This window comes from Chinchilla lanigera, unplaced genomic scaffold, assembly GCF_000276665.1.
Source record: "Chinchilla lanigera isolate Chin_1 unplaced genomic scaffold, ChiLan1.0 scaffold00107, whole genome shotgun sequence".
NCBI lineage: Eukaryota > Metazoa > Chordata > Mammalia > Rodentia > Chinchillidae > Chinchilla > Chinchilla lanigera.
Window position 1 is genome coordinate 2,362,437 of NW_004955508.1, and position 13,394 is coordinate 2,375,830.

The 13,394-nt window shown below is 40.2% G+C and overlaps 1 protein-coding gene across 3 annotated transcripts in view; it reads left to right on the forward strand.

Annotated features, from left to right (window-relative positions):
• Slc9a9 (solute carrier family 9, subfamily A (NHE9, cation proton antiporter 9), member 9) overlaps positions 1–13,394 on the forward strand; it is a 611,715-nt gene that overhangs the window by 302,359 nt on the left and 295,962 nt on the right. For all 3 annotated transcript variants that reach the window (XM_005407730.2, XM_005407728.2, XM_005407729.2), the window contains one exon: positions 6,450–6,538. In XM_005407730.2, coding sequence (XP_005407787.1) covers positions 6,450–6,538 — 89 coding nt within the window. The remainder of the gene's footprint in view (positions 1–6,449; positions 6,539–13,394) is intronic.

Below are 13,394 nucleotides of genomic sequence, written 5' to 3' on the forward strand. Positions count from 1 at the left end.
TTTTGCATATTCTTTTAGCTAATTTTTAATTTTTTATTGTTTTTTACCTGACTTAGATCTGTTTGTGTGTCTCTTGTCTAGCTTCTTAAATAGTCCAGTTGATTTCAAAATTATTCCTAATCCTTTGGAAGCTGAGGCAGGAAGATCACCATGAGTCTGGGACCAGCCTGAGCTACACAGTGAGATCAAGGCCAGCTTAAACAACATACAGAGACCTTATCTCAAAGAGACAGAAAACAATTTTTTCCTAGTAAAATGCATATAAAGCCATATATTTTCTTCTAAATAATCACTGATTTTTATTCCATTGGTTTTCATAAGGCATGCAGTCTTCACTTATTGTTATTTATTTCTAAGCAAGCAATTAAAATTTTAATTTTGTTAATTCCAAGCAAGCATCATCAGCTCCAGTTTTATTTATAATTTATTTTAAAATTTCCAATTTAATTTCTAATCTTATAATATGTTGGCCAAATAGTATGACAATATTACACAGTGATCAAGGACGTGATGTGTTTGCTTTTGGAGGGGGAAGTTTTATTGCACTAGTCAATAGTAAAACACATTATCAATTTTATTCCATGTGTGTAATTTCTTTTACATTTTAATATTGCTGAGATTAAAAGGAGATAATTTAAAAATAAAGAAAAAATTTAAAATTCTTCATATACCCTAGATGATAATTATTCTCTGAAACTAAAATTACTGTGCTGTACAGAACCACATTAACTCTGGAAAGCCAGGGAAAGAAAACCTGAGAATAAGGCCCGGATACAGCTCAGCGGCCCAGAGCCTGCCTAGCAAGCACAAGGTCATGAGTTCGACTCCCAGTACCAAAAAAAGAAAAACAGAGAATAAAACACACAAAGATAATTTTTCACTTTAGAAAAAGATATTTATAAGCTAATAAAAAGGGGTAATGAATTGGGTATTGTTCCTCTGGAGCTCTCTTTTCATTTAATTGTCCCCAAATGGAAAAGAGTCAGAAGTCTCTTGAGAACTATACAAGGTTAAGGCCAAGCCATAGCAAAGGTGAGTTGATACTCACTAGCAGACTTTGCACAGTGTTCCTTCCTGGCGCTTGGCCCTACCCTAAACCTACTGAACCAAGAGCTAAGGAGAGGTGGTAAAAGTTTAGATGTGCATTAATGTTTCAGGAACACAGGGTAGAGTTCTGAAGGTTTTCTTGCCGAATGCATATTATTGGGCCACAGTTGAAATTCCAGATGGGGTCAAGTGATTTCTGATATACAGAGATAATAGTGATAGAGGTTGTAAATAAGCACAGTCTGGGAATAACTGGACAGGCAAGGTGAAGTGAAAAAAACAGAAGTAAGAGAGAAAGAAGCAATGAGGAAGTGGTTTCTGGGGGTTGAGCTGCCTCTGTCACTTTGGCACAGACAGCAGATTTCATTGCTGTCTATGATCTTTGATCAAATGTTTGTGGTTTAGCAATTTAGAAGCATTAAGATATAGAGAGAAGACATTTAAACCTCATACCTTTGAAAACAATTGAGTAGAACGTATGGTAAAAATATGTTTTGAAATTTTACTCACGAGAGTTATCTGTGTAAAACTGAAAGAATATTTTAAAATCTATACATTTACCTCATCTGTACTTACTGAGAAAACTTGGCTGCCTGTATTCAAAATGTCTAAAGGTGTCATTTGGTGCTATCGTTATGTCTTTGTTCTGAACTTGTAAAAAAAGACTAAACTGAGATGTTAATTCTAACGGATTAATGAAATAATGTGTACAAACATGAAAGACTCACAGAACTGGAAGAAATCCAAACTTCTACTTAATGAAAAGAATCCATTCTACAATGGCAGATGATCCTTCAGGCTAAACATTTCAAATGGTAGGGAACTTTTCATACTTCAAGGTAGCCGCTTCACTATATTTTGGAATTACGATGAGACTAGGAATCAGAAGATGCATGCCTAAGTCTAAGCTATGCCTCTTTATTAGTCCTTATTCATAGCCTCGAGTCCCCCAGTTCAGCCTGAAACTTACCACACTCTTTAGAACCACCAATTCCAACCATAGGCAGGTTGAAAAGAGTGAGTCCAGTACTCTGACATTTGAATGTCTCAACACCACTGGTGTCTACATCATTTTGGTTGTAACAGTGAAGATACAAATTTCCAAATGACAGATGATTCAGGTAACCATCAGTGTTTAGCATGAGAAAACCCTACAAGACTCCCGGTCAGTATGCACTAGGAAGGGAAACTATCTGGCTACTGCAGAGTGTAATGAAGGTAAACAGATGATGGAAAACTGAAAAAGTAAGAGAGTCACTGCTGTAACAGAGGGGTAGTAATCACACAAAGCAATGTGAGCATTAGGTCTAAGTGGGGCAAATCCAGGCTCTCCACAAAGGGAACTGTTGGGCTAAGATGCAATCTGCTGAGGGCTCTGCTGGTCTGCTGCTGCTTTCTCAGATGGAAGGTCTGATGGGCATGAGAAAAAAGGCATGCAAAGAGGCCAGATCTGACTGTCAGAATTCTGCTGAAGAACAATTGCTGAGATGCAGCTGACAGGAAGGAAGAGCAGGCAAATAGGAAGAAGTGAGTCCTATTCTTGCCTGTGTTCTGTTCTCCATCTGGAGCAGCAGACTTGCCGATCTCAGCAGCACTGACCAAGGGAAAGACAGAGCCCCAGGGGTTGGATCACAGAGCCAGGAAAGAAGGGCAAGTTTGGAGTTGAGACACTGTTTGACAGCTGGCACTTGGTTGTCCTCCTCTTTCGAACATGCGGTTGAGATTCAGAGTACTTAGGAGACTTGTCTAGGGCCCCACAAACCACAGCACAACTACTAGCAGACATGGATATATAAAAACTTAATGTCAATTAAAATTTACTTCCAAGAGTCAGAAAACTGTCAACTTTGAATTTGGCAAAGAATTTTATAGAGACACCAGCTCCCCACCCTCCTTGTATGCAAAATGCGTATATTCCAAGACCCCGAGACTAAGCCTGAAACCATGAATTGTGCTGCACTCTGTATGTACTACCTTTTGGCCTGTACCTACTGACAAAGTTTAATTTATCAATTAAATGCAGTGAGAGGTTAATAAGAATAAATAATAATTAAACAGAACAATCAATATACAATCACTGAAATAGAGTTATTTAAAACATACGATTCTTTGTTTCTAGAACTTTCCAACTACTATTTCCAGACTACAGTTCATTGTGGATATGTGAAGCTATGGAAGGTGAACCTGTAGATAAGGAGGCACTGCTGTAGTAGATATAGTTAGATGAGACATTTTGAAACTGTGTTTTGGCTTGTAAAAGTCATATGAAATTACAGTAATTTGTGTGACTTAATTAACTGCCAAGCTATAGAACTGTGATCATGTATGCTAATACTAAGGGTCAGATCAATTTTGTTGTTGTATTCTAACTACAACACCAAGCCCTCGTCCACATGTTTGTTGTGTTCATGGCTTGTTGTTCATCTGATGCGTCCATGCCCGCAAGACTCCAAGACTTTATAAGCAGGAACGTTACACATCAGTGTTCTACTGGAGGCAAGGAGTGAAAACCAATGAAGCAGTTAGGGAAAACATCCTCTAGTGCCAAGTGGAGTGATCTCAGATTGTAAGCTTCATCACCGGGTTCTGTTTCCCTGGGATATCAGAAATGATATTTTGAGAGGTCTTAGGATCACCTCAAAACGTTCACAGATGCTCTAATGAAGGCAGAAAAGCACAGAGTCTGTGGAATGTTGAATCCCAGCTCTGCCATGATCAAGGTGACCTTAAGTAAATTACTTTAGTGTCTTGTTCAATGCGGATGCAAATGTTCGCTTATGCATTTAACAATGATTCATGGAGTGCCTGCCATGTGCCCAGCACTGCTATAGGAATTCGGGACCAGTGAATCCCTCTGTCCTTAAGGGATTCCTCTTCATTTCAGTAGAGGAAGGCAGAAGATAAGCACATTAATGCAGAAAATGTTAGGTGACAGTAAATAATGCAGGAAAAAAGCAGAACAGGAGAGTGAGAATGATGGAGGAATCATTTTTCTAGAATGAATAGAGACATCTTGTCTGATAATATAACATCTCAACAAATGTCTGAAGGAAGAAGGGAACGCGGTGATACCTGGAGAAGCTTTCTAAACAGCAGACCGCGGGAGTGCAAGGACCCTGTGGAGGGATGTGCTTAGTGAGCGCAGGGTGAGACAAGAGGGGGTGCAGTGAGACACGAGGTCAGGGAACTGTGGGAGGGGAGCCAGAGGTGGTACTAGGTACCGGAAATACATGAAAAGTTTTGATCAGAGGACTGATGTAGTCTGAATTGTTTTTCAAGTGTCACTATATCTGGCTGAAGAACAGACAATGGGGAATCAGTTAGGAAGATATTACTGCTCTCCAGGCCAAACATAACAATGGTTTGGGAAAGGATGTGAGGGGGAGAGGTGTTGAAAAGTGGAAGGGTTTAGAATAAGTTTCAGAGCACAAGCAACTGCTGATGTTCAGTGAGAGGAAAGGTAAGGGGTAATCCCAGAGCTTGGGCTTGAGCAGCAGGGAGAAAAGCAGTGCTATACTAAGCAAGCAGTGAGAGGGCTGGTTAAGCATGGTGACCCTGCTGTGAGATAACGAAGCCGTGAAACAACTAAGATCACAGGGAAACTAGCCCCATATCCACCCAAGTAGGAGGTCATCCATTCTGAGATCCTTCCTGTCCTTCCTAACACTCCTTGCCCATTCTTCAGGCTCTGAACGAGTCAACCCACCACTCCACCCACCTCTTCTCTCCCCAGATCAATGTACAGTCAACACCGTGCCACTGCAGGGAGAGGTTCAGCCGACACTAATCTAGAAAAACTCCCGAAAGACTCAATAGGGATAGATAAATTGCGTTTTAAAATTAAAAAGAGAAGCATTTCATGTTAAAACAATGCACATGCTCACACGCTAATTAATCCTCCTAGCACTTCAAAGTACTTAACGTGCTCCCTCAGAATGTCCCTGTTTTTAAATAGAAATCCTGTGAACAGGGAAACACAATATTTTATGAGAATTTTTTTCTTAGAATTTCTGGAGAGGAGCTCAGAACCTGAAAAGTTCCCAAAAATTCTCTAGAAACACTTACTTGAATATGTATCTCTTGGTAAAATTCCCTACTTGATTTTGTTCTTTTGTCTAAAAGTTTGAAGCATAATATTAAAAGGAAAGAAGTAATGTAAATATCTATGCACTCGTATTATGTAAATACATCTTAGCAACACTTTATCCAATGCCAACCTGAAAAATAACCGGCTTGTAAATACATGCATTCAGTTCAGTTCTTCAAAATTCTTCATTGCAGCTTCATTTGAAATGTCAGCATTCAGTTCACATATCTCTATGCTCTTAAGAATCATCAGCATTTAATTTATGAGTGTTTTTAGATGGAAAGATTCCACTACTTAAAATTCATTTCAATCCCCTTGGTCTGAATTGTGGAATACTTATATCTTGTGTTTTTTCCAAAGCCCTCTTCTGTGCTCAATTTCCCATAATTAATCTGATCTTCAATCCAAAGTAAAGTGCAGCTCACACCACTTCTCCACTCCAACCCAGGGGCAATAACATAGAGAATAATACAGCCCAGGGTCGAGTAACCCATTGTCCCATCCTTGCCATTTTGTCCCCAAGGAGCATCTAATGTATGTGTGACCTCAGATAGCATTCAAAGCTGAGTGTATTGTGGCTTAAAAAATGAACAGTTCAGGGGCAAGGAGCAGCTGACAGCCCATTTTGGTAAGAAGCTCACAAAAACAGACCAGTTTACCTTCAAGGAGTGTGCGTGTTCATTGCATCGGGTAGGTGTGCTCATTAACTTCTTCAACTGTAGAAAGACAGAGTACCCAGCTTTGCCAGAGATGCAAAGGAGCAAACAAGGACTCCTCTCTTGCTTGGCAAGCAGGAGCATTGGCAGGAGCACCAAAACTCTTGTCGATGTCTTAGGTCTGTGACTCATGGCTTTTAATACTGAATTACAGTGTGACAGGAACATTTTCATGCTCCCCAAGGCACACAGCAGAAAGCAAATATCTAAGCAAATACACCAATATTTAGTATAAAAGGCAGTGAAGTCATGGGCACTGGCTATGAGAAGCCAGAGTTGACTATAAAATCTTGCTCAAGTATTTCCAAGTATAATTTTCTCAACTCATGACCAGAGAATCATTTACCTCCAGGAAGAATTTATTTCTCATTTTTATTAATCGCCTTCCTAGTGCTTTTCTTTATACTTAACCCTGTAAGACCTGTGTTCAAAGCAAGTAGCAATATTTACTCCTGTTTCATATCATGAGATTATTAAGAGTCGTTATTAAGAGTTTTAACGCTACTGACATCGACTCGATTTTCCAGCTAGGGTAGTGCTACCCTTCGACTTTAATGGAAGAGAAAATTGGCTTTGACTTGTCTGTTTTTCAATTTTAGGAATAGTTGCTGTCCTCTTCTGCGGAGTTACACAGGCGCATTACACCTACAACAATCTGTCGTCGGATTCCAAAGTGAGGACGAAACAGGTAAAAGAAGAAAAACTCACTCCAAAGCCTCTTTCTCCATGTAATGGTTATGTAGCAATTCTGCCAGTGCGCCCTGAAAGGATTTCATTAGTAAAGGAAGAAAGTAAGTTTAAGGCTTCATTATGGGTTGGGTATTTATAGATTTTTTTTTCCCCTCCAGGATAACCATTAACAATTCTCTTGGTAAGCAAAAATATAGTTTTAATAGTCTCTTCCTCCTGAGAGATGTGGAATGCAGACTGTCAGTCTCAAAGATGAAAGGCCCACACTCAGTAATAATTCACAGTCACTTACATCTAAAAGCATTATAAAGCATGTGAGATTGGGTAGTTATGGAGAAAGAAGGGAATGAAGAGTATAGAAGTGATGTTTGGTCTTTCATTGTGTGCTGTGTGCTTCCAAATTCAACTGCATGCCAGTTGTGACACCAGTAGAACATGGCTGCCTCATTCTGAAAACACATCTGCTTAGGTATTTTCACAGGAACATACACAGACTCCTTCAAAAACATGTTCTATACAGCTGTTCTGTGCCTAACCCTGTGCTAGGTACTCGGGATACAAAACTAGTGTAAGACTTTCTCTCTGAGAGAGGTTTACTATCAAGTCCATTGATGGGGACAAAGATGTGTAATGAACAGGAATCTACAGTTTGTAAGTAGTGTGATAAGTACTGTGATAGAAATATCCATAGAGTGTCAGGGGAAGAACTAGTCCTCCCATGATTAGGACTAAGGAAGTCAGGAGAAAGTTCCGGGAGATGAAGCCTAATCTGTACCAAAAAATACAAATAGAAGCGACTGCAGTTCTGCATAGCTGGTGAATGGGGTAAGGCTGGAGAAAATGGGACTTAGCAAGGGATGAAATCACAGACACGACCACATTTCTGAAAGGACTTAGACATTTTGTAAAAGAATTTAGACATTATCCTAAAGGTAACAAAGACTGGCTTAAATAACCATAATTTATTGCTTCACGGTTCTGGAGTCCAGAAGACTCAAATGAAGGTATTATTAGGGTTAGATCCTTCTAAAATTTGTGAAAGAAAATCTGTATCTTGGTCTCCTTCTCAAATTCTGATGGTTTTCTGGAAATCTCCATGTTGCCTGGCTTGAAGACACATTACCTTAATCTTTGCCTTCATGTTCACATGGTATTGCTCTGGTGGCCTGTCTAACTCTAAATTTTCTTCTTTTAGCTGGTATAGTCGTGCATGCCTATAATCTCAGCACCTAGAAAGCTGAGGCAAGAGGGTCTTAGTGAGTTGGAGGTCAGCCTCAGCTGCAGAACAAGACTTCATCTCACCTCCCACTAAAAAATTTCCCTTCTTATTAAGACAGCTGTCCTACTTGGTTAAGGACCTACCCTATTCCAATATGAGTTTATCTAAACTAATTATATTTTCAGTGCCCCAAGTCCCCAAAAAAGTCACATTCTGAGATACTGAGGATTGGGTCCTCAGTATATGAATTGTGGGAGGACCCAGTTCATCCCCAACAGGACATTACTGAACAGCCTTAGGCAGAATAATTTAGCATAATTTCAGTTCCATTTTAGAAACATCACTCTGGCAAATATGAGAACCATGGATCAAATAGGTTTATCAGACAGGTTTTGCTGTGGAACAGACAATCATACAAGGGAGGGCTCCCAACAATAAACACTTACTTACCTCTGACCTGCAAGGTTCAGCCATTCGGAACTGGGTTGGGCCTGGTGGTTCTGTGTGCACTGGTAGAGCTTATTCATGTGTCTGTGGTTTGTGGAGGGCTGTATTTCATGGTTGACTTGACTGGGGCACCTGGCCATTGCCACGGGCTTGCCATCCTCCTGGCAGGAGAGCAAGCCCCAGTGTTGAAGCAAATCCATTTCAATCATTTTTCTGTACCATATCTCCTAATATTTCTATTGGCCAAAGAAAATCATATGTCTCAGTCCAAAGTCTAGAAGCCAAGCAGTGGGAGAGGGCTGAGAAGTCCTATGGCAGGGAGTGTGGATGACAAAGGGAATAACATAGGGAATGACAAAGAAAGGACCAATGATGTGCTTTATCCCAAATGTAAATGATGCCTGAGAAGCTCCCATAACCCAACTGATGGTGCTATAGAGAAAACAAAGTGATATCCAAGCAAAACCCATAATTGGCCAGGAATTCCTCAGTAGGAGATCTGAAAGGCTTGCTATAAACCTCTCCATGATTGCTGTCACTTTTGTCCCTCTCTCTTGGTTATGTTCCAAGCCCAGTTGACCCTGACTCTGCCTCCACCTGCCTAGGACTCTGCAAGGCCAACTTTCCATGTTCTCTATCACTTCAGATGCTTCAGAGGAATCGCAAGATGCAATTACAGAAATTTTAAGTGCGCTGAGCAAACTAAAAAGATGAATACACAAGAAAACTAATACCAATATCCAGAAATCTCTAATCGGTAGTCTTCCCAAGATACTTTTAATTATGAAGACTCCGAGAGCTCTCAAGAACTTAAAGGGAAATGTCTTGGTCTGGCTTTTCCTGGTCTCTCTTGGTTCTCAGAGCATTTGTATTCTTGGAAGCTGAACCCTGTTTAGGGGCCTGCACTTTTAAATCATGCTGTGGAGACGGCTCAGCAGAACTTCAAAGATAGCTTGTCTTATGGTGAGACAGCAGCCCAGCACCGAGGGGAGAGAGAGCACAATCAGTGCCCTACTGCCTTCTGTTCTCCTACGGTTTGACAAGTACTCCCTCTTGGGCTGCCTGAATCCGTTTTGCAGCACAGCCCTTTAAGGAAGGAGTTCTTTTCACAAGAACTTAACACCCAGATAACTGCATACCCACACTCCCGCTTCCTCTGCTGCCTTTTTTTCCGGGTGCCTAGATCATAGCAGGAGCTTAATAAATGACAGTCCCCTTCTATTTCCTTCTCATGCATTTCCTCCTCTTTCCTTTCTCTCGAGATCAATCATTTTCTACTTATTTTTCTCTCATACTGCATGTACACATAACACGTGCATATGTATATACACACGCATATCTATGATACACATCCCCACACTCCAGTATATAGAATGTATGGTTACCACACTGAAAGAAATGAGATCAGAGGTCCTCAGCCATGTCTGTTCCAGGCTAGCAAGCAAAATGTAAACTGTGGGAAACCAATTACAAATCACAGAGAAATGCTGAGGCATGTATTATTAGAGGTTGCCCCTGTGTCTCTTGTGAAACTGGGACGGCTTGCAAAGTGTTATGCGATATCACATGGGTGCAGCCCCAGAGCTCGTTCTGTATCTGCCTACACTATGTTCACACTGCAAGTGGGAGAAGAAGCAGTCATAGCCTCCTTGTCTCTCTCCCTAGAACTACGTAATGAAAGAAGGGAAAGGGAAGTCTAGGGAAAATCCATGTAAATCTACTTTGTGATCTAACACCTAAAGATAATGTGATTTCCAGAGGAATTTGATTCATTGTTTGTGTCTACAACAGCTAGTCGGATAGCTATACCTGGATACAGAGGATTTGAGAATTATATATTCTTTATAGCTTCAAGAGTTGACTACCTTTTAAAACATTGTACTTTCATTTTAAATATGTTTGATAAATGATAATTATCCTCTAAGTGCAGATGAACTGATTTTTGCTTGAGCCTATGAGAAAACATATAAAATAATATAACTATGCATTAGGCACCAAGCAGCGTAACAGAGAGTCACTGTGAGGCTGTTACCCACCGTAAGGATCTGCGCTTGACTGGCAAAACATTCTATTAAACAGTATGCACACCCAGGCAGTAATCCCCTTCCCAGTTTTGGAGTGGTTGTTGCTTTAGCTTGTACACATCCAGCCCTAGAGAAAAGCAGGGACTGCGAGCCTTGCTCACGTGGATGTTGACACCCACAGTCTTCAGCCTCCAGGCTCACTCCGAGCCACCCTGAAGAGTGTATGAAGAGCCCTGGGCCCACACACACAGGTCCCGGCCTGCCTTGCCAGCCCTCCCTCAGCCCCTCACCCCTCAGGCAGGTCGGGGAGCGGGCTGTCTCTGCCAGCTACCAGGTGTTTCCATCAGCTGTCTTTTCCCCGCCTGAGGCTCAATTTCAAAACCAGTGCTTCCACGGCATCCCTTTTAACTAGAGTTCCTCCTGCCCTTCATGCAGTTCTCACACAAAAATTATTCCAGGAAATACACATGGGTAGAAATAAATATAAGTAACTAACATTTTTTTGTTCATTGACGTGTATGAAGTACTTATCTCATTTGCTTTCTATTTACCTTTCTTCCTAAGGGGTAGAGCTTGTTGTCATTAATCACCTTCATTCATTGAACTAATGTATTTTGAGAGCCTACTTTGTGCTGCCACTATTCAAAATGCTGGGGATTCAGTGAAGAACCAAAGGATATTTAGTAGAAGAGCTTTACTGTCATCAAAATAAATAAGCAAGACATATAGTGTGTTTATGGGAAGCTATAAAGCCAATGCAAAATAGGAAATAGAGCCAGGAGTGTTTATGTGGAGAGGCAGGCTTATAATTTTACGTAGGGTGGCCAGGAAAGGCCTCAGTAGGAAGGTAGCCCTTCAAGTACATGAAAGACAGAGCCATTTGGACATTTGGAGCAGAGCTATTCAGAAATCAGTAACAACAGACCACAAAGTGCCCAGGGACAGGAGGACCAATGTGCCTTGGACAAAGTGAACCAGAGAAGAATACCAGCCATAATATCACGGAGCAGGTCATGGGAAACTTGCATGATGTGGACAGATACTGGAAACTTTTAAGAAGAAGCACGTACATGATATGATTTACATTTTAAAGGGATGGAAAACTCATTTATTATTTTGGAAAGAATTCAAGAGTAACAGGTTGGAGGACAATAAGGAACCCAGTGTCAACTTGCTGAGTGTGGTATGCATTAGCTAATCGAGTAGAACTGTAGAGTAGCTGGTTGGACGTAAAATTCTGCAGGTCTAGGCTGCAGCATTTTATAATGGTGTGAGTCATCTGCATAGAGATGATACTGAAAACAGGATACGAGATGAGACGTGCTATAATCTGGGTACTGATTGGCCCTCAAAGGCCCATGGGTCAAAGGCTGATCTCTGGGATGGCACTGTTGAGGAGTGGTAGGACCTTTGTGAGGTGGGTCCTGCTAGGAGTTCTTTAGGTCACTGGCAATGTGCCCTCAAAGGAGATTGTGGGACCTCAATCCTTCCTCTTTCTCTTATGCTTCCTGACCACAAAATGAATAGTTGTGTTCTACCACACAATCCTAACGTGATGTACTGCATCACCACTGACTCAAAGCAATAGGGCCAATCAGTTATCATAGCCTGCAACCTCCAAGACTGTGAGCTAAAATAAACATTTTCTCTTGATAAGTTAATTATCTTGGGTATTGTGTCATAGCAACATAAAAGTGACTAACATAAAATCTCTAGGGGAGTGACAGAGGTGAGATCCAAAACTCAAGCCCTGATGTACTCAAATGTTAAGAAAGTCAGAAACCAGCAAGGGAGAGGGAATAGCCAGTAAGGAAAAGAAAAGCCAGGAAAGTACAGTGTCCGGGAAGTCAAAGGAAGAATGTACCTCCAGAAGGAGCATGATGAATCATATTAAGTGCTGCTGAAATATCAAGAGATAAAGAACACAAAAATTGATGACATTATAAGAACCATATTGGTGGAATAGCAAGGTAAAAGCCTGGTGATATGGGTTCAAAAAAGAATGAAAGGAAAGACACTAGAACTCTTGTACACAGACAAGTCTTTGCTGAAAGACAAGCAGAGAAATGATCTAATAGCTGGGAAAACTGGGGCCAAAAGGTAATGTCTCTTTTTTAATTTTTAAGGTGAGGAGAAAAACCAGTTCTTTGTGCACTGGTGGGAATAATACAGTAAAAAATGGATGATTTAAGTAGGTTTGCCAAGTCTCAAAAGCGACAGACTTCAAATTCAGATTTGGTAACTTTTGTGGATCAAATTATTTTTCTTCCTATTAAAACTTTTTTATTAATAGATAGGTTTTAGTAGCAATAATCCTTTAGTGGGTGGATTGATGAATGCTTGGCTATCTTTATTATACTTTCAATCAATTCAGTTTATTGATCTCATATTTGATTCCATCATCTTTGAAAATCTGTCAGTTTCAATGCATTTTAATTTGTTAACTATAATATACATTAGGTTGAACATAGATGTTTTTGTGCGTTTACTTTTGAAACGCCAGATCCTTTGGACATAGATTTCTTTTTTCTTGCATTTACTTTTGAAAAGCCAGTTTCTTTGTCTAGCATTTATGGGCAAACAATGACATCTTCATTATAACACATTCTTTCCAGATGCTTATTTTATTTCCATTGCCCCCAGATGATATTTTTAGTGTTTATCGCGGTTGAATGGAAAAGCAGCAATGCAAATCCAAATTTAAATTTCCAATAAAAAAGACAATAGGAGCCAAATGTGTAGTGCTGTGCATAGCTTTGTAAGAAAATTCAAGTAAAAGCTCTGGAACATGGGAGAGGCAATATGATACGGTAGAAAGAATATTTGGCTGGCAGACCAGAAAGCTGGGTCTTGCCCCAGCTCTTCCACTAAAGGCAGAGCCCTGGATAAATGATTTAACCCACAGGAGCTTCATTTCTTTTCTTTTTTTTTTATTTTAAAGATAAAAGGAGGGAAACATTAACAGACATACAACATTTTACAACATATCATAAGCACAATACAGACAATACAGAGTTACTAACAAAGTAGTAGGGAATTAACAATGGTGGTTGTATTACATATTGATATCTTCAAAGTGGCTTCTCATAAAAACAGATATAGACATGCAATACTGGTCAACCAAAGACTCATTGACAGTTTCTTTCAGCATAGAAATAGAAGAC